The sequence below is a fragment of the Chiloscyllium plagiosum genome, chromosome 21, assembly GCF_004010195.1.
Source record: "Chiloscyllium plagiosum isolate BGI_BamShark_2017 chromosome 21, ASM401019v2, whole genome shotgun sequence".
Classification (NCBI taxonomy): domain Eukaryota; kingdom Metazoa; phylum Chordata; class Chondrichthyes; order Orectolobiformes; family Hemiscylliidae; genus Chiloscyllium; species Chiloscyllium plagiosum.
In genome coordinates this window covers 44,207,345-44,229,766 of record NC_057730.1, presented here as the reverse complement: position 1 = coordinate 44,229,766, position 22,422 = coordinate 44,207,345, and the positions used below count along the sequence as shown (strand labels likewise).

The 22,422-nt window shown below is 41.2% G+C and overlaps 1 protein-coding gene across 9 annotated transcripts in view; it reads left to right on the top strand.

The window, feature by feature from the left end:
• The window catches only part of acsm3 (acyl-CoA synthetase medium chain family member 3), an 86,929-nt gene that overhangs the window by 22,659 nt on the left and 41,848 nt on the right, over nucleotides 1–22,422 (top strand). For 4 of the 9 annotated variants that reach the window (XM_043711936.1, XM_043711938.1, XM_043711940.1 and 1 more), the window contains exons 2-6: nucleotides 1,927–2,220; nucleotides 4,033–4,243; nucleotides 11,308–11,515; nucleotides 18,807–18,950; nucleotides 19,144–19,179. In XM_043711936.1, the coding sequence (XP_043567871.1) occupies nucleotides 1,966–2,220; nucleotides 4,033–4,243; nucleotides 11,308–11,515; nucleotides 18,807–18,950; nucleotides 19,144–19,179 (854 nt within the window). In that variant the 5' untranslated portion in view covers nucleotides 1,927–1,965. The other 5 variants (XM_043711937.1, XM_043711935.1, XM_043711939.1 and 2 more) reach the window with 5 other exon arrangements.

Sequence of the window (22,422 nt, the reverse complement as noted above, 5' to 3'; positions counted from 1 at the left end):
CACACACAGGCACCCACATGCGCACACACACACACACAAGTTTGCGGAGTGAATTTGTACTTGCAGAATTACATTTTAGTTTGCTGAAAAACTGCATGAATCCATGTAAGTTCCTCTAAATTCCTTTTTTAGAAATAGAATCAGTCTGAACATTGGGGGGACAGACAGCCTCACGCAGGGCACCTCACACCTTCAATGCATTATCTGAACCGCCATGGCACCTATTGTTAAAGTTCACTTGAGAATGTAACCTTTTTAAAAAAAAGTTCTGTGATTTACATATTCGATTACTTAGTGTGGAAACAGGCCCTTCGGCCCAACAAGTCCACGCCGACCTGCCGAAGCGCAACCCACCCAGACCCGTTCCCCTACACCTAACACTACAGGCAATTTAGCATGGCCAATTCACCTGACCTGCACATTTTTGGACTGTGGGAGGAAACAGGAACACCCAGAAGAAACCCACCCAGACATGGGGGCTGTGAGGCAGCAGTGCTAACCACTGTGCCACTGGTCGTTCTAGAAGATAAGAGATTTAACAAGCAATCTAGATCTTTTTCAATATATAATTTCAGTTACATAGCAGTGTAAACTTTTATAAGTTCCGTGTTTTACGATCTCATATTCCACAACCACCTGATGAAGGAACAGCGCTCTGAAAGCTGCTTCCAAATAAACCTGTTGGACTATAATCTGGTGGTGTGTGATTTTTTTTTAACTTCGCACATTGTAGGACTATGGGAGGAATCTTGAGCACCCGAGGAAACCCCTGCAGGTACGGGGAAAACTCCACACGTACAGTCCCTAACAGATGGAATGGAACCGGCGTCCCTGGCGCTGGGTGGCAGCAGCTAACCTCTGAGCCACTATGACGCCATTTTTGGAGCTGTTGTGACTTGGACCTGGACCTCTCAGTTCGTGGGTACGGTCATTACCACTGCATCACAAGGGGGCTGTGAAACCAGAATACTGCCAAACTCAGCTTGGAGATGTTCCTGCACAATCCTCTGGAGTGGATGGCACTCTAAACCAGCCTCCGGGCCCAGGGATAGGGACGACCACTGCACCACAAGAGGCTTATTAAATCACATAATTGCAGAGTCTTCACCACTCCCCTGCTACCAAAGTCTTACGTCAGACGTTGGTCTGATTGTCCGGCTATGCTATCACTTCCATGAGTGCTAGTATTGCCGGAAAAGACGGAGTATACAGAAAGGTTTCGGGGATTCAAAGTGTGTAGGTATCTTAGAGCCCGAGGAGGGGGTAGAGTGGCTTGTAGTGTCAGGTTATGTGTGTTGCGCGGGAGTGGAATTCTGTGGACTGATAAATGCAGGGCAAAGTCTGTTTGGCGGCGAACGCCTCCCCACTTCTTCCTTCACGTAGATTTCTTTTTTAAAGAGGTACTGTATCCTGTCTGAGAGCTATAGCTAATCGCATTTTGGTATGGGTCGGGTATATATTGGGGTCAATTTAGTTTGAGCTTTCAGCAAACTCAGTTGATCCCTTGTTATTTCTTTATATACCACGGGCAAGGTAAAGAGGTACCAGGAAATAGCGAACTAGCAGGGGAAGAAAAATAGCAGCAATTCAACGAGGCAGTGGTTGGAAAAACAACATGCAGCGGAGGTAAAAGGCCAACTAATTAAGGACTGTTCAAACAAAATGATTATAACTTATATGCCAGCATTTTCCTTGAAATTCGTTTGGTATTCCTTCCTCTTCCTTGTCCCAGCATCTCAATACCTGGTTGCAATAAATAGTTTGAACCAAGCGACTAAGGTCAATCCTAGTTGAACATTGAATATGAATTAACAAGTGTACCACAGGTGCTGCAAGTAACTGATTCATTTTGATTTTGTGATTATGTGTTCTGCAATCTCAATTTTTTTTACAAAACGTTTGTCATTATTTTGTTTTTCTTTCCAGTTTTACTGGGTATATTGGCTGCCATATTCGACATATAAAATGAATGTTCTAATAAATCGATTTGGTAGAGTGAAGCTACGAATAAGAAATGTCAATCCATTTTATTTGGCAAATTGCAATCAAAGACTTTTCTGGACATTGAAGACACAATTCAGATCATTCTCAAATAATAAGACTTGTAAGCCTCAGAATTTCACAGACTATGAATCTATTAAACAGCAGTACAAACCACAAGTGCCAGAATACTTCAATTTTGCAAGTGATATCCTCGATAAGTGGAGTGAAATGGAAAAGGTACTTTAAATACAAATTAAATCTCTATTATACAACAGGGTTATAATGCAAATATCTGTGAAATTAGAATGGTTTATGAATTCACCCATGTTAGGAATAATTGAATAGTTGGTTAGTGTATTCTCTACTTCAGGAAGTTTTAACTTCTGCAAAGTTAAGACTTTTGCCAATTATGGCCATTCTAAAATGATAAATGTGTTAATGTGTCTTGTTCAGAACTAAGAGAGGAAACCTATTTGGCATGATTCTAAAATTACAAAAACTATACAAATATTCATTTAAATTTAATTTTAAAATGTACAAAATTGTTAGAAATGAGTAATTTCAAGGACAGTGAGAGAAAGTGAGGACCGCAGATGCTGGAGATCAGAGTCGAGAATGTGTGCTGGAAAAGCTCAGCAGGTCAGGCAGCTTCCGGGAGGCAAGAGAATCGAAGTTTTGAGGATAAGCCCTTAATCAGGAATCAGGCTTGTGGGCTCCGGGGCTGAGAGATAAATGGGAGGGGGTGCGGTGGGGTTGCAGGGGACGGGGAAGGTAGCTGAGAATGTGATAGGTAGATGAAGGGGGTGGAGAAGGTGATAGGCTAGAGAGGAGGGTGGAGCGGATAGATGGGAAAGATGATGGACAGGTCAAGAGGGCAGTACAAAGTTGGAGGCTTGGGACTGGGATAATATTGGGGGAGGGTAAACTTAGGAAACTGGTGAAATCCACATTGATATCGTGTGGTTCCAAGATGGAATATGAGGTGTTCTTCCTCCAGGCATCGGGTGGTAAAGGTTTGGCAATGGAGAAGGCTCAGGACCTGCATGTCCTTGGTGGAGTGGGGAGGGGGGTTGAAGTGTTCAGCCACAGGGCAGTGGGGTTGGCTGGTGCGGGTGCCCCAGGGATGTTCTCTGAAATGATCTGCAAGTTGCCGTTCTGTCTCCTTGATGTAGAGGAGACCATATTGGGTGCAACGTTTACTGTCAATAGTATTGGTGCAGGTACAGTAAGTTTCTGTGGGATGTGGAAGGATCCTTTGGGGCCTTAGACGGAGGTGAGTGGGGAGGTATGGGCACAGGTTTGCACTTCCTGCAGTGGCAGGGGAAGGTACTGGGAGTGGGGTGGGGGGAGGGGGGAATGCGTGGATCTAACAAGGGAGTCACGGAGGGAATGGTTGCTCTGGAGTGCTGATGGGGTGGGGAGGGAAATATATCTCAGGTGATGGGGTTTGTTTGTAGATGGTGGAAGTGGCAGAGGATGATACGATATAATGCCTCATATTCTGCCTTGGGACCCTGCAACCACCCAGAATGTAGATTTCACTAGTTTCCTCATTTCCCATCCCCCCACATTATCCCAGTCCTCAGCGTTCAGCTCAGAACTGACTTCTTGACTTGTCCAACAGCTTTCCTATCTAGCTACTGCACCCTCCTCTCCAACCTATCACCTTCCCCACCTTCATCTACCTATCACATTCTCAGCTACCTTTCCCCCCCAACCCACTCCCCTCCCATTTATCTCTCAGCCTCCGGCTCACAAGCTTCATTCCTGATGAAGGACTTATGCTCAAAATGTCGATTCTTTAGCTTCTTTGATAATTTCAGGGACAGTATATCACTGACCAGAACTTGCTATGAAAAACAAAATCATGGTAGTATTGATACATAGATTAAACTTTCTAAAAAGAAAATGTGCTGAGTATTTTTTTCACTAAATCTTATTCAAATACAATGTTTTCTGTGGAAAATGTTTTGAGATATGGTGCCTTCAGATACTTGTATTTTTACATGTTTGATAATTCCACTGATATTTTCACATTTCACATTTCAGGCTGGAAATAGAGGTTCAAATCCTGCTTTCTGGTGGTTGAGTGAACACGGGCAAGAAGTGAAATGGAGTTTCCAGGATCTTGACATTTACTCTAAGAAGGTGGCCAATGTCCTGTCAGATGCCTGTGATTTACAGTTACAGGATCGAGTCATTGTTATTCTGTCCAGAGTTCCAGAATGGTGGCTTATAAACATAGCATGCATTAGAACAGGTAAAGTATTGTGGTCAACATGTCTTGAGATGGATGTTTAGTAAAAGACATCTGAATTGGTTTGAATTGAATTAGCTTTATTGTCTCACAAACTCAATGAGTACAGTGAAACATGTATACCATAAGACCATAAGACATAGGAGTGGAAGTAAGGCCATTCGGCCCATCGAGTCCACTCCGCCATTCAATCATGGCTGATGCGCATTTCAGCTCCACTTACCAGCGTTCTCCCCGTAGCCCTTAATTCCTCTAGACAACAAGAATCTATCAATCTCGGCCTTGAAGACATTTAGCGTCCCGGCTTCCACTGCACTCCGTGGCAATGAATTCCACAGGCCCACCACTCTCTGGCTGAAGAAATGCCTCCACATTTCTGTTCTGAAATGACCACCTCTAATTCTAAGGCTGTGTCCACAGGTCCTAGTCTCCTCGTCTAACGGAAACAATTTCCCAGCATCCACCTTTTCCAAGCCATGTATTATTTTGTACGTCTATATTCAATCTCCCCTTAATCTTCTAAACTCCAACGAATACAATCCCAGTATCCTCAGCCGTTCCTCATATGTTAGACCTGTCATTCCAGGGATCATCCGTGTAAATCTCCGCTGGACACGTTCCAGTGCCAATATGTCCTTCCTGAGGTGTGGGGACCAAAACTGGACACAGTACTCCAAATGAGGCCTAACCAGAGCTTTATAAAGTCTTAGTAGTACATCTCTGCTTTTATATTCCAACCCTCTTGAGATAAGAGACAACATTGCATTCGCTTTCTTAATCACGGACTCAACCTGCATGTTTACCTTTAGAGAATCCTCAACTAGCACTCCCAGATCCCTTTGTGCTTTGGCTTTATTAATTTCCTCACCATTTAGAAAGTAGTCTATGCTCTTATTCTAAGAACCTTTTATCCCAACTCTCTGCCTTCTGTTAGACAGCCAATCCTCAATCCATCCCAGCAGCTCACCTCGAACACCATGGGCCCTCACCTTGCTCAGCAGCCTCCCGTGTGGCACCTTATCAAAGGCCTTTTGAAAGTCTAGATAGACCACATCCACTGGGTTTCCCTGGTCTAACCTACTTGTTACCTCTTCAAAACATTCCAACAGGTTTGTCAGGCATGACCTCCCTTTACTAAATCCTATACATAACCACCTGCAGCGCCATCTTAGGTACAGTTTCTTTAGTCACAAGGTCTTAGAAAATTGAGAAATAAAATATCCAGCATTTCAAAAATAAAAGTCCAGAACAGCGCTTCTCCAACCCATAACTGGCAGTTCACCTCCAGTCCACACCCACCCCCGGTTCGAGACCACACTGGGCTTCACCCTGAGGATCATGACACTGGGAAATCGCTCTAGAATGCCCCGCTGAGCATAAGAATCCCAGGCCATAATAGGAGCTATCGTCAGAGGCAGGGAGTCATCTGCCAGGAGGGAAGAAGAGAAAGAAAACACCAAGAGGGGAAAAAAAAAGAGAAGAAAAGAAGGAGATGATCGGGCAGAGCAGACGATCTCTGACTGAAGCAACGTACTCTGCCACCAACTTGAACCATTTCTTTATTTTGCTGACCTATAAGAGATTGTATCATAGCAACCAGACTCAAAATCAGAACCTTGTAAGGGGTTCCAAATAACTCATGCATGTTGCTCTTAGTTGACAGATTTGTAACCTTTTTTTTTTTAAGCCAGCAATTATTGGCAAAATGGATGCTGAGTTTGGGTGCATCAATGATTTGTGGCCTTTCCAAACTATATGTAATTCATTCGCCTCCCACTTAATTACACTTGCAGGTCATGCATTGATAGTGACATTGCATTTGTTTTAATAAAACTATATCTGTTAAAAATAAATTAAGGAATTATTAGCGAGATTTGAGAAGATTTGTAACTCAGGTTGAGGTTCTGGATGTAGTTGTGGTTCTGTTCCCCGAGCTGGGAATTTGTGTTGCAGACGTTTCGTCCCCTGTCTAGGTGATATCCTCAGTGCTTGGGAGCCTCCTGTGAAGCGCTTCTGTGATGTTTCCTCCGGCATTTATAATGGTTTGTATCTGCCGCTTCCGGTTGTCAGTTCCAGCTGTCCGCTGCCGGTATATTGTGTCCAGATCGATGTGCTTGTTGATTGAATCTGTGGATGAGTGCCATGCCTCTAGGAATTCCCTGGCTGTTCTCTGTTTGGCTTGTCCAATAATAGTAGTGTTGTCCCAGTCAAACTCATGTTGCTTGTCATCTGCGTGTGTGGCTACTAAGGATAGCTGGTTGTGTCGTTTCATGGCTAGTTGGTGTTCTGGATGTAGGTTTGCTCGCTGAGCTGGAAGATTCATTTTCGGATGTTTCATCACCATACTAGGTAACATCTTCAGTGAGCCTCCAGACGAAGCACTGCGGGTGTTTCCTGCTTTCTATTTATTGAGTTTCCTTGGGGTGGTGATGTCATTTCCTGTGTGGTGTCATTTACTATGGTGATTTCACCAGGGGGTGGTAAATGGGATCCAAGTCAATGTGTTTTTTGGTAGAGTTTCGGTTGGAATGCCATGCATCTAGGAATTTTTATACGTGTCTCTGTTTGGCTTGTCCTAGGATGGATATGTGGTCCCAGTCGAGGTGGTGTGCTTCTTTATCTGTATGTACGGATGCCAGTGAGAGAGGGTCATGTCTTTTTTTGGCTAGTTGACGTTCGTGTATCCTGGTAGGTAGCTTTCTGCCTGTTTGTCCAATGTAGTGTTTGTTACAGTCCTTGCACGGTATTTTTGGAATGACATTAGTTTTGCTCATTGTCTGTATAGGGTCTTTCAAGTTCATTAGCTACTGTTTAGTTTGTTGGTAGGTTTGTGGGCTTCCATGATGCCAAGGGGTCTGAGTAGTCTGGCAGTCATATCCGAGATGTCTTTGATGTAGGGGAGAGTGGCTTGGGTTTCTGGACATGTTTTGTCTGCTTGTTTGGATTTTTTGCTGAGAAATCAGTGGACTGTGTTCATTGGGTACCCATTCTTTTTGAATAACTGTAAAGGTGATTTTCCTCGGTGCTGCAGTGTGTGTTGGCTTGTTGAAATAATGTTCTGATGCTGCTTCATTTGTGGATATTAGGATGATTCCTTCTGTAGTTCAATATTTGGTCCATATGTGTTGTTTTCCTGTAGACACTGGTTTGAAGTCTTCCATTGGCTGTTCGCTCTACTGTGGTATCTAGGAATGGCAGTTTGGTGTTGTTTCCTCCTCTTTAGTGAATTTTATGCCAGTACTATGAACCTTCTAGCTTAACAAGCAAAACCTACATTCGTTAAGTCATTACATTTGTAAGAAAATTAACCAGGTTCTGTTGGTAGATTTTTGGTGTTTTAGTGATCCAATTGAACCTTCAGTTTTGGACCTCTTAATTTGTAGTCCACTCTAGGATAAGAGATTCTCTTGAGGAATATACAGTAAAAAGACTGAGTAGTAACAAATTGGATAGCTTGGATGCAATGGTATGTCCCTATCTCTGAGTCAGATGTTTTGATTTTAAGTCCTTTTCTAGGACTTGAGACCATGGAAGGTGTGCTTATGAAGCAGCCAAGCCAAGCAATAATATCCTACATATTCTTCCAGAGTTCAACCCTTCATACCTCAGGCTATTGATTTTTGTGAGCTGCAGAAACGGTCATAAGTATACCACAGACCCATAGAATGAAATGCCTACGGTGTGGAAGCAGGCCATTCAGCCCATTGAATCCACACCAATCTTCCAAAGAGTGTCCCATCCAGACCCACCCTCTTTATTTCTGTAGCTTGCATTTCCCATGGCTAATCGACCTCCCCTGCATATTCCTGGACACTATGAGCAATTTAGCATGGCCAATCCACTTGTGGGAGGAAATCAGAGCACTGGAGAAATTCCATGCAGACACGGGGAGCATGTACAAAATCCACACGGCTACCTGATGAAGGAGCAGTGCTCCAAACTGTAGTGCTTCCAAATAAGACTGTTGGAGTATAACCTGGTATCGTGTGTTTTTTTTTTTTAAACTTTGTCCACCCCAGTCCTTGGGAAAGTTGGACCTCCTCCACACCAAAACTCCACACACAGTTACCCAAGGGTGGAATCAAACCAATGCTGTGAGGCAGCCGTGCTAACCGCTAAGCCACTGTATTGTCCATAACCCTGTACTGAATAATAAGACATAAACAGAAAATACTGAAATGTTCTGCAAGGTAAGCAGCGTCTGTGGAAAAGAACACATTTAACTTTTAAAGTCTATGACCTTCTTCAGAACTGGAAGACATTACAGTTACAGCAAAGAAGCAGCCCTCCGAAAGCTTGTACTTCCAAATCAGTCATAAAAATGGGGTGGCACAGTGGCTTAGTGGTTCGCACTGCTGCCTCACAGCACCAGGATCCCAGGTTCGATTCCAGGCTTGGGTGACTGTGCAAACTCCACAGACATTCTCCCCGTTTCTGCATGGGTTCCTGGTGCTCCGGATTCCTCCCACAATCCAAAAGATGTGCAGATCGGGTGAATTGGCCAAGCTAAATTAGTCAGAGGAAACTGGGTCTGGGTGGGTTGCTCTTTGGGGGGTCAATGTGGACTGGTTAGGCCGAAGGGCCTGTTTCCACATTGTAGTGAATCTAATCATAACAATTTTTAAACAAATACAGGCAGGATAGGAAAGAGCAGAGAAGAACAAAAGTGAAGGTCTAAGTTTTGGTGGAAGGCAGGTGACATTTATTGTGCGGAAAAACTATTACAGTTACCTGTCTGAAACATGGGAGCAATGGTTATGATCAGAAATTGTTGAACTCCACCCTGAGTTTTCTATGCTCTTATAAATTTTAGATTACACCCTTCCAGCTACAGTGAAAAATGTGATTCTTAAGATTTCAGTGAAATAGTGTAGAGGCTGGAACAATGTGGTCAGAATAGAAGTGAGACAGTGGGAGAGTCTTTCCAGCCAGCTCTTGAACGATGTGGGCACTGGCAAGTCAGTCTATAAAATTTGACAAGAATGGGAAAATGAGATTCTTGACTTAGAATAAGATTCAACTTTCCCAAGGTTCTAACAGTGAGACAAGAATCTCACTAGTGAGCAGCAAGGGGCCTATTTGCATGCACTAACATGTCATTATTACAGAATCTCACCTCATTTATCTGGGGTTTGTTATTTTCCCAGACATCGGAGAGAAACAAGACAGCAACAATTTCTGACATAAAACTTTGAGCAGGTGCCTGACAGCTGCAACTCATCAGTGTCTTCTCTGCGTATCCTTTTTACCCAGCATTCCCTAACATTTCATGGTACCTGAATGCCTGCATCCTCCATCCATACATGTTGGCATTGGCAAAGCACCAATGTAACCATGTCAAAGAGCACATTCAAGACTTAGTTTTCCAACAGCTCAGCACTTAAACACCAAGCTCCAAAGTATAGTATTAATGCTCATGCTTGCAAGCTAAAAGTAGATGTTCAGCAATCACTCAGTCTGCATTTGGTATTCTCAGTATCAAAAAGGAACACTAGAAGAGAAGGAAGATTAAGCTTGGTTGCATTGACCAGGGTTGGTGAAGTTGCTGTTCCTTCCAGTGCGCTGTCATCATGAAACGCATCTTTCTCTCTACTCCCCATTTTTTCTTTGCAATATCTTGGACTACCATGTTCTTTTTGGCACCCTTACAAAGTGCAGGAGATGAAATACTTGTCTCTTTATCTCCCACTTCTCAATATGCTGGGCCCTGAACATTCATAGGTGAAAGTGTGATTTAATTATACTACTTTGAATTTAGCATCTTTAATTTGTTTCTCAAAATATAGTATTCTGTATACCAGAAGGCTATGTGGAGATTGATAAATATTTTCTGAACATTTTGTTCAATTTGCAAATGTAATCCTAAGCTCTTGGTCATTTGTTGTTGTGGTAAAACAATGGCTTTAATAGGTGTATTTTATTCTTTTTTTAATATGAAGAGACATTGGGACAGTGGTGCTCACTGAGCTGTTCTGGCCCATAAAGTAAGCAGCTTGATAGGCCATGGATTTTTTTAAAAGTTCAAACAATAGGAGTAGCATGAATGGGTGGAGTCAGGCTCCCACAGAACCAGGGTTTTAGTTTAGTTTTCAGTAATTGTTGGGGTTTTGAAGCTGCCATATGTCTCTCCCAACTACTGCAAAATGTTCAAGTTCTCCCTGTCTGCCAGAATTTTCTTTTGATGTTCTTTTCTCCTGGACAGGAGAAACACTGCATGCCAGACGATCTATTTTACTGAATTTGTCTTTGAGTATGTTTATGGGATGCTTCTATATTGGAACAGTAGCTGTTAAGTATTTAAATAATCTATTTATTCTGTTAAGTTTTCAATAGAGTTAAAGTTTGTATTTTAACTGCAGGGGAAGAACAAAGTCTGTTCTGCTTAAAACCAAGGAGTGTAACCAACTGAATTACATCTAGAACACAGCACCTTACACTTGCCTTTAAATCAGATAAAAGTTGCGATCTAGACTATCTTCTGGATATATTTGCAGGGGGTTTGGTCTGGACCATAACATTGTTTTAATTCTCTGTACTGCCTCCACTCCAATCTCTCTGTCGTGGCCTCTTGCACCATTCCAAGAAAGTTTATTGGGAACTCAAGAAATTTTTTTTTTGATTTAGCACTTTACAACCTTTTGGATACTGAATTCAGATATTGATAATCTATCCCCTTTTTGTTTTTCATACTTGAGGTGGTGATTCGTTAAACCATCCTTGCATTCTACTTTTAATACAGAAATTTCTTCTTTCCCCTTTCCTCCTTCACTGCATGTCAGTGTACTTGAACCTGTTATATCTGTAATGTTTTCCAGTTCTGTTGGAAGGGCACAAAACTGAACTCTTAATCCTTCCACGAACAAATGCTACTTTGTCTGCTGAGTATTTCCAGCATCTTCAGTTTATGTGATAGGTTTCCAACATTTTATTTTGCATTATAGATAATACAGTTCAGGTTTGTTGCTTTGAAACAATTCAAATCTGAATTAATAAATTAGTTCCAATTAATTCTAAAACTTTTTTTGCAAATATTTAGGTATTAATCTTTTTGTTTGTGCTCTGTTTAGGTACTGTACTGATCCCTGGCACAACTCAGTTAACAGACACCGATATTTTACACCGTCTTCAAGCCTCCAAAGCAAAATGCATCATTACAGATGACAGCCTGGTGGATGCTGTAGATTTGGTGGCATCCAAGTGCTCATCTCTCAAAGTAAAGGTGACGATATCGCATGCACAAAGAGCGGGATGGATGAACTTCCAAGATCTTTTCCGGTTAGTAATAACTGTATTCACATGGAGTCATTTTAAAATTGATTTGTGCTTCATGACCTCAAAGTAAACATGCTTCAAACATATGTATAGATAGTGACAACATTTTCAATTAAGGTATTGAGACTGTTTAATATTTAGTCAGTTAACTGGGTTGAATTGGAATAGTGATACACTGTGAAATTCTAATCACTTCAAGGAGCTTTGAACACCATAATTGTTTGATCAGTTAATTAAATAAATGTTATTTTTATTTGAACATTTTATTGTGTATTTTTTTGATAAATGTTGCAATAATTTTGCTGTATGAAATTCAAGTGAAATGCTGAAGGGTGGAACTCTAGGATACCAGGTTTTTTTCAGTCACCCTTTGAAAAACACTGTATTGATGCAAGCTGTTTTGGAACTAAAGAGAGTTCAAGAACACTGCTGTTTTAATTAATATGTTTTCATCACTGTTGGGCACTTTCAGCTTATTCTAATTGTGTTGATGGTAGCAGTGGCCTCCAACCACCAACACTGTGCTATCTTATCTCCCAAAAACACCTCACTTCTTTTTGGTATCTACTTGCAACATTCCTAGGATCCACCTATATAATTGAATATGTGATACATAGAACATAGAACAGTACAGCACAGAACAGGCCCTTCAGTCCACGATGTTGTGCTGACCACTGATCCTCATGTATGCACCCTCAAATTTCTGTGGCCATATGCATGTCCAGGAGTCTCTTAAATGTTCCCAATGACCCTGCCTCCACAACTGCTGCTGGTCCAGGCAGCATCCTGGTAAACCTCCTCTGAACCCTCTCCAAAGCATCCACATCTTTCTTATAATAGGGCGACCAGAAGTGGACGCAGTATTCCAAGTGCGGTCTAACCAAAGTTTTATAGAGCTACAACAAGATCTCACGACTCTTAAACTCAATCCCCCTGTTAATGAAAGCCAAAACACCATATGCTTTCTTAATAACCCTGTACACTTGGGTGGCCATTTTAAGGGATCTATGTAATTTTTTTAAAAACTGCCTTGCCTTAGGTTCAGTCTTCCGGGTTCGTCTTACCTCCGCTGCTGCTCGCATGTGGAACCCATCCCACTGAATTCATTTTGTTAAAGTATAAGTAGAAATCCCTGAAGGTAGCAGATTATGAACACAAAAATCTATTCATTCTAGTAAACTATAAATGAGCTGGAAGAATTTCTACCCAAGATAGTTCACTGTCTTATTTGTCCTTTGGCAGAAGCTGAAAAAGGTGTGAATGAGCTACTTAAAGCCAACACAAATGTAAATTCTAAAGAAAAAAGTATCCGTTTTTCATGTACTTCAATTGTGCATATTACATATGATAAGCACAGCTGTTTCGGCCTGAAATTAAATGAAACACTTTAAAGATGTTATAACAAGTAACTTAATATTGACATTTTACACTAATAACTAATGCTTTTTGCATATGATTGGTACAAAAGAAAATTTAATATCCAATTTAAATGGGGGATGGTTAAGTAGTGAGTACACATAATATAAAGGAGGAAAGATTACCAAGTCCATGATACTCACCATATCAATTGGATGGTGCAGTAGTATATGCATCCTCCAGGTGGTATGAGTGGTCCCAGAATTACAAGCATCTGACTTTAGAAATCTCAAACTTGTAAATGATATCCAACATGCAAATGTTTCCTTTTTTTTTAAAGCAGCTATTTTACTGTCCCTGCATTTTGTTCCATATTTGTGTCATTTTCAGAAAAGCTCAACTAACCTCTGGGAGTCTGTACATTGTATCATCAGATTATACTTGTACATTTCATTCATTTTTAGATGCAGCAGACTTCTTCTACCCTATATCTGATACTGTTCAATGTTTCTATGCATTGTTTTAGGGAAAAAATGCCCTTGCATCCTAGTTATGCTATCACGTGTATCATTTTACAGTCTTTCAATCTCCAGTCATTCACTAACATTTTCTTTTATATTAAATTAAATATTAGACATTGCACTATGAAGAAAATTCTTGCAATGAGGTTGTCTAAAAATTTAAATCTGCAATATGTGTTCTCAGATTCTGGCATTAATATTTGTGTAAGTATTTTGCTACAATGGGAGTTGACTTGCACAATCTATTTCCAGTGAGATCAAATGCCTTGAATATTCTTGTTTGTGAGCTGTTATGGATACTTTGTGCCTTTCATGCATGTTTCATTATCTTTATAAGTGAGCTGCATAAACACTATTTATTATGAGAGGAAGTAAAAATGAATAACATGCCATTGAGGTAAATTTACAGAACAGCATTTATGATTAGACTCAGACTCTTCTTTACAAGGAGATGATGAGGAAGCAGGGAAATCTTTAGCAATCTGCAAACATGGGCAAGTGTCAGGGGTTCAGGACTTCATTCAATTTTGTTTAATCCATTTTCAGTCCAGGCCCTCAAGTGGGAAGGTTTACAGGATGAAGGAGCCAGAGATTGCAAGGAAGAGGGTGTCAGATTGTGTGGAGAGATCCTGGGTCAAAATTGCTAGGGAAATTGGATTCCAGGAGGACTATTTCACTGATGTTCAACATCAAATAATGAAGAGAGAGTCTAAGGGTGGCAGTTTGAGGCAAGATGGTTTAGAGGAGTCAGAGGAGGTGGAAGCATTCGTGCTGCAGAAGGAATGCTGGATAAGCACTTAACATTCTATCCAAATAGCTACCAAAATCTAGGGCATGTTGCCTTATTTGAGTATTACAATTAATTGTCTTTCTTTTAGTACCAAGTTAGAGAGAGATTCATACAGAATGGAAACTGGCTCTTTAGCCTACAATATCTGTGCTAATCTACAAATACCAAATACATTAATCCCATTTACTTGCACTTGGTCGATAGCCTACAATGCCCAGTAAAATTAACATCAATGTTTGAAAAAATAATGGAATCCAAACTGAGGAGAGAATAGGGCACATTAAAAATGAGGAAAAAAGGTAATAAGTACTCATCTTGAATCTTAAAAAGGAAAATCTTGCTTGACCAGTTTTATTCCATTTTTGAGGAGGTAGGTGATAACGCAGGAGATGTCATTTATCTGGTTTTTCAAAAGCCTTTCAATTAGGTGTCCTATTGTAGTCTAATTAATAGGTCAGAGAATGTGGAGTCCTTCTGTAAAAGGTATCCCATTCCAGACTGATAAGGTCAGAGAATCCATCTAGAATAAGTCACAAAATGAATTTCTGGGTGAATCCAAGATTTGAAGCAGAGAGTTGGAGTAAAGATTATTTATTCAGAGTAACAGAAGGTGACAAAATGATGTTCCATAATGATCAGTGCTGTGACCATGCTCGCAATTTGTATTAATGTTTGGACTTTGAAATCAAAACACAGTTTGACATTTTCAAATAGCACCAACTAGAGAGTATGGATTAGTCGATAAAAGAAATTATACAAGCGTATTAATAAACTTTCAAAATGAACAAATTGGTAATTTCTGTTGAATAGAAATGCAAAATGTTACATTTTGATCAGATGTTAAGGGAATGTTGGTAGAGAAATAAGGAGATTTTGGAGTTTGAGTACATCAATTACTAAAAATTGGCCACCAGACGAGAAAGAAGATTTTATTTCTGGAAACATAGAATAGTTGAACCTTGGCTCAACTGTATGTAGAGTGCTGCATGCAGGTTAGGTTGCCACATTGTGAAAAAGATTTAGAAAGACTGGGTTTACAAGGATGATATCCACAAATGCATTATATCCATATCAGAAAAGGATGAAAATGAAGGCTTTCTATTAACCAAATAGAACCCCTTTTAAAATGCTGGACGATCTCAAAAGAGTGAATACAAGAAATGTATGTTCCTTTCCACAACAGAAACTAACTGGCACTATCAATATAAGGCGAGAGAAAGTGAGAACTGCAGATGCTGGAGATCAGTGTCAAAAAGTATGGAAAAGCACAGCCGGTCAGGCAGCATCCGAGGAACAGGAGAGTTGACATTTCGAGCATAAGCTCTTCAGCAGGAATGTGTTGGCGGGGACCTTAATAAAGGCCTCACCTTCATCCCACTATACGCTCCCACATCAACAAATTCAAAACACGTTGTGACATTGGATTTTTCTTCCTTTGCCTCCGTGCTTACTTTTTCCATCAGGACTTCTACCCACTCTCCGAGGACTCCTTCACCCACCTCCAACATACTCCATCCAGTGGACACCAAGTGCTGGTCTGTTACCCGCCCTCTATCTCTTTGTCTCCAACTCGTGCAGTGACATTAACTGTCTCATTAACCACTCCAATCTCTCACCCTCACAACGCACAGCCCTCCATTCCCTCAGCTCCAATTCTAACCTCACTATCAAACCAGCAGACAAGTGGATGCAGTAGTAGTTTGGCACACTGACCTGTACGCTGCTGAAACCAGGTGCCAACCTACTGACACCTCCTACTGCCCACTCGACCACGACCTCACCTCCCATCAGCAAACTATCATCTCACAGACCATCCACAACCTCATCATCACCACAGGGGATCTCCCATCTACACCCTCCAACCTCAGAGTCCGGGAACCCTGTGCTGCCCCAGTCGACCTATCATCTCTGCCTGATCCTGCCAACCAAACTTATCTCCTTATACCTTGACACTATCCTATCCCCCTTGGTCCAAGATCTCCCCACATATATTCAGGACCACCCAAGTCCTCCACCTCCGCCATGACTTTTGGTTCCCTGGCCCCCAATGCCTCATCTTCACCATGTGCATCCAGTCCCTGTACACATCCATCCACCATGGCAAAGGCCTCCAACCCCTCTGTTTCTTCCTCTTCCGCCGACCCAACCAGTCCCCTTCCACCGACACACTCATTCGATTGGCTGAACTTTTCATCACCCTCAACAATTTCTCCTTTTGAATCCTCCCACTACCAAAGGGGGAGCCATGGGCCTGGCTATGCCTGCCTCTTTGGGTACATGGAACAGTCTATCTTCTGCAGCTACACCGGCACTATTTCCCACCTTTTCCTCCGCATATCGATGACTGGATCAGAGCAACCTCGTGCTCCCATGGGGAGGTTGAACAGTTCATCAACTTCATGAACACCTTTCCACCCTGACGTCAAGTTCACCTACACCATCTTAGACACCTCCCTCTCCTTCCTGGACCTCTCCATCTCCATTTATGGCAACCAACTCAACTCACTAATTCAAACCCACTGACTCCCACAGCTACCTGGACTACACCTCCTCCTCTAAAAATGCTATCCCTTACTCCCAATTCCTCTGCCGCATCTGCTCCTAGGAGGACCAATTCCACTCCAGAATGTCCCAGATGGCCTCCTACTTCAAGGATTGCAAGTTCCCCTCCCATATGGTCAGGAATTCCCTCCAGTGCATCGCCTCCACTTCCTGCACCTCGGCCCTTGAACCCCACTGCTCCAATTACAACAAGGACAGAACCCCCAGTCCTCACCTTCTAACCCACTGACCTCCGGTTACAACGCATCATCCTCCACCATTTCCGCCACCTACAGTCAAACCCCACCACCAGAAATATATTTCCCTCCCCACCCCTCTCAGCATTCCGTAGAGACCATTCACTCCGCGACTTCCTAATTAGGTTAACCAACCACCCTCCACTCCTGGCACCTTGCCTCGCCACTGCAAAGTGTAAAATGTGCACCCACACCTCCCCCTCACCTTCATCCAAGCCCCAAAGGATCCTTCCACATCTGGCTGAGATTTTCTTGCACCTCCAAACACCTCATCCCTTTGTCCGTTGCACTTGATGTGGTCTCCTGTACACTGGGGAGACAGGGTGCCAACATGTGGAACGATTCAAGAGAACATTCGCCGGGACACAAGCACCAATCATGCCCACTGTCTTGTAGCTGGGCGGCCTCCACTGCCAAATTCTAGCCACCCGATGCCTGGAGGAAGAACACCTCATCTTCAGCCTTGGGACCCTCCAACCACATGGGATCAATGTTAATTTCACCAGTACCCTGATCTCCCGTCCCCTCACCTCATCCCAGATCCAACCCTCCAATTCAGCACCACCTTCTTGAACTGTCCTACCTGTACAGCATCTTTTCCACCTATTTGCTCCAGCCTTTGCTCTGACCTATCACCATCACCTTCATCTGCCTATAGCATTCCTAGCTATCTTCACCCCCAGCCTCAACCCCCGCCCATTTATCTCTCAGCCCCCTTGCACCCACCCCCACATTGCTGACGAAGAGTTTTGCTCAAGATGTCGACGCTCCTTCTCCTTGGATGCTGCCTGACTGGCTGTGCTTTACCAGCACCACACTTTTTGATTATCAGTTTCAGGCAGCAAGTAAAAATTCCAATACAGAATCCAGAAATTACTTATTTATTGAAAGGCTAGTGAGAATATGGAAATTGATACTACAGGTTGATGTGAATATTATTGATGCACTTAAATTGAAGTTTGACAAGCAAATACAAAATTACAGAATTGTTTTGGTGCAGAAGAAAGCTATTTAAACTATTATGTCTGCACCTTCTGAATTAGTTTTTAAATTTGGTGCCTGTCTCCTGTCTTTTACCTGTAATCCTGCGCATTGTTTCTGTTTAAGTGATCAGATTCTTGAACGTCTCAATTGCATTTCCTTTCACTATATTTCCAAGAAATGTATTAATGTATTCCATAATCTTCCTGATGAAGAGCTTATACTCAAAACATCAACTCTCCTGCTCCTCGGATGCTGCGTGACCTGCTGTGCTTTTCCAGCACCACACTTTTCGTCTCTGATCTCCAGCATCTGCAGTCCTCACTTTCTCCTAATGTATTCTGTAACCTAACTACTTGCTTTGTTTAAAAAAAAGTTTTTATTTGCTCCTTGCATTTGCGCACCAAGAAAAATGGAATAGGAAATTATATTGCTTTTGATTTGAAAGGTGGGAGAAAGTTCAAGTGAGGCATAAACCAAAATAGAGTGGCCGAGCACATGGCTTGATTCTCCACTGTATCTCCTGTATAAAAACACTCGTAGGTCACTCTCTCTCTCTTAAAATTTTGATTCCTTTCTTTCATCTTGTGTATTATAACTTCCTCAATTTTAGAATCAAGAAGTTTCCAGCACAATGGGAACGAGTATGTATTAGCTAGCAAGACAATTGTTATTCATAGTATTTGGGCAAGACAGCATCCAATCTTTAAACCACGTTTTGTTTGAATCACCCTGTAAGTGTAATTGTATGGGAGTATTCTAATTTAAACAAAAAAAAATCTTGTTTTCTAAGAATTTCAGAATTATTGTTAAAATTAACCTAAGGATCTTTCGTTCTACCTCCTAAGAAATGCAAAAGAATACCACAAATGTGCAAATACCAAGAGTTTGGACCCGATGGCCATTTTCTTTACCAGTGGAACTACAGGAGCTCCAAAAATGGCCCTTCATACCCACTGCAGTTATGGAATGGGCCTTACAGTAAATGGAAGGTCAGAGAACTAACATGTATAAGTTATACAATAATTTGGTATTGTTTTGGAACTTGAGCACCATTCTGTTAATAACAAAGGCATTGTATTGTTCTTTTTTAAACTTAGTCCTAAAATAATTTTTTTTTGTTGTGGCAATTAATGACTTTACTTCATATGTTTATTATAATATTTGTTGTTTTCTGTACCACAGCAAATGCACAAAAAGGCAACCTGCTTACAGTGCTCTGTAAGTGACATTCTTTCACAATCTACAAGGCAGAGAGCCTTAGAATCGCTGGATATTAACATTATAATATGTACTACTAATAGAAAAGATCCCATGTTTGCAAGATTTGAGACATTTTTCCATGATTCCAACATTTGAGAGCGTATCATTAGAAACAGTCATTGTATGGCCGTTGCTGCTGGGTAGAAAGCAGGTGTAAAGAAAAAAAAATTGTAAGACTGTGTCCAACACCCTGAGAATGGCATTGAACTTAAATTGTTTCAGCCATTATCTTTAAACAAAAATTCAGATGTCCTAAAAATGTTGTTTGACTGCATACATATGTTAATAGAGCTTCCTGTTTAAGGAGCAGTTGGAGTAATTTCCCTTTGAGCAGTACAATGAAAGGTTTTCCAGTAATTGCAGTAGCTTTATCAGTGGCTGACAATGAACAAATAAGAATATTTTTGTTATCGTGTAAAACTATGTGTGCTAATGACCAGTATTAGGAAAACGATACAATTGAGAAATCAAGGGAATAAAGAAGGGTCAGAGGGAGGTGAAAATACATATAAGAAAAGCAAAGAGAGATTATGAAAAAAAAGATTGGCAGTTAACACAAGGGAAATCCCAAAAACTTGTATAAGCACTTAACTAGTAAAATAGTAAAAAGAGCAGTAAGACCATAAGACATTAGAGCAGAAATTAGGCTATTCTGTCCACCAAGTCTGCTCCGCGATTCAATTATGGCTGATATGTTTCTCAACCCCATTCTCCCCATAACTTTTGATGCCCGAAACAATCAGAAAACTATCTATCTCTATCTTAAAAATACTCAATGATCTCGCCTCCACAGCCTCCTGTGGCAATGAATTCTATAGATTCATCGCTGTCTGATCACTAGGAATCAGAAAAGGGATTTACACATAGAGGCAAGGTTGAAATGTTAAATTTAATACTGATTTTATTTATGAGGCTGATGATGCTCAGGCCATAAGTACTAGGAACAGGAGGAGGCCATTAGGTCCCACAAGTCTGCTCTGCCATTTGGTAGAATCAAAGCTGATAACAACATTCCTTTTCCTGCCTTTTACCCCAAATCCTTGATTCCCCAACTGATAAGAATCTATCAATCTTAGCCTAAATATACACAATTTTCTCAGAAGGCTGAGTGTCTTTGGAACTCCTTTCCCCCATAGCTCTCTGTGACAAGGAGTTCCAAAGACACTCAACCTTCTGAGAAAAGAAATTCCTCCTCATCTCAGTCTTAAATTGGTGCTCCTTTATTCTGAGACTATTTCCCCTCATCCTAGATTTTCCCGTGAAGGGAAACATCCTCTCAGCATTAATCTTACCTGTTCCCTTAAGACGTCTATATAGGAGATCACTTCTCATTCTTCTCAACTCTAGAGAAGAGAGTCCACCAACCTGTTTAGCCTTTGTTTCTCTTCATACCAGGGATCATCCTAGTGAACATTTTCTGAACTGTCTCCAGTAAGATAATATCTTTCCTTAAATAAGCTAACCTCAACTGCGACAGTACTCCAGATGTGGTTTCACCACCATTTTGTATAGATGCAGCAAGCCTGCACTACTCTGTACTCCAACCATCTTGAAATAAGGGCCAACATTCCATTAGCCTTCCTAATTACCTGCTGCTGGCTTTCTTAGTTTCGTAAACAAATACCCCCAAGTCCCTTTGTGTTGCAGCTTTTCTCCATTTTAACAATATTTTGTTCTCCCTTCCAAAATGAATAATTTCACATTTTCCCATCTTATCCTCCATTTGCCACATACTTAATCTATATGTCTCTTCGTAATCTGTTTATATCCCCCTCCCAACTTGTCTTTCCACTTCTTTTTGTCATTTGCAGATTTGATTGTAGTACATTTGCTTCCTTCCTCAAGTTGTTAATATGTGTTGTAAATAGTTGTTGCCCCCAGCACTAATCCCTGTGGAACCCCACTGATTACAACCTGAAAAAGAATCCCTCATTCCCTACTTGCTGTTTCCTACCTGTTAACCAATTCTCTTTCCACACTAATATATTCCCTCCAATACATGGGCTGTTATGTTATAACTTAACCCTTTTGGGAGGTACTTTGTCAAATACCTTCTGGAAGCCCAAGTACTATACTTCTACTGGTTTCTCTCCATTGGATTGAGATTTCCTTGAAAACTTTGATAAATTAATCACATGATTTCCCTTTTCTGAAGCTACGGTGACTTCTAATCATGGTGACAGACAAGGCAACACAGTCACTAGAAAGCTTTAAAATTGATAAGGAACGATGTATTGGATAAGGTGTTTAAAGTGGAATGCACTTGGACTGGATGAGGAGCATTCTAAAGGATGCTAGAGTGGAAATTGCAGAGGCTTTGGCAATAATCTTTCAGTCTTCCCGAGATTCAGGAGAGTTGCCAAATGACTGGAGAATTGCAAACATTGCATTTTTGTTTAAAACAAAAGGTTGTAAAGGTAGGCCCAGCAATTACATGCAGTCAGTTTGACTTTGTTATGGGGAAGCTTTTAGGGACAACTATCTGGCATAGAATTAATAGTTATATGGAAAATATGTGTTTACTTTTGAAGAGTCAGCATGGCTTTGTCAAAGGAAATCCATATCTAAGTATTTCCTAGATTTTTTTCAAAGAAATAAAAGAGAATTAATGAGGACAAGGTTGTTAATATAGGTGTAAGTGGTCTTCCAAATAGATTTGATGCAGTGCATTGCAATGGTTTTGAGAGTTTTGTAGGTCAGGGAATAAAAACGACAATAGCATTATGTATTCAAAACTAGCTGAGTGATAGGAAACAAATGATTAGTAGGGCTGGAGGAAATCCACTTTGTAGCAGACTTGCCCAGGTTTTTGTATTGGGGACCCTTATTCATCCCATTTTATACAAATGATAGAAACCTTGGTTGGCAGGGGACAGTTTCATAGTTTGTGGATGACATAAAACTTGAGAGAATTGCAAACTGAATTTCAAAAGGAACTTTGACAAGTTGGTAGAGTGGCTAGATAGGTATCAGATGAAGTTCGCTAAAGAGAAGTGTGAGGTGATGGACTTTGATTCAAAGAACATGAAGAGACAGTATGAAATAAAGGAGGTAAAAATAATGACTGCAGATGCTGGAAACCAGATTCTGGATTAGTGTTGCTGGAAGAGCACAGTAGTTCAGGCAGCATCCAAGGAGCTTCGAAATCAACGTTTTGGGCAAAAGCCCTTCATCAGGAATAAAGGCAGTGCGCCTGAAGTG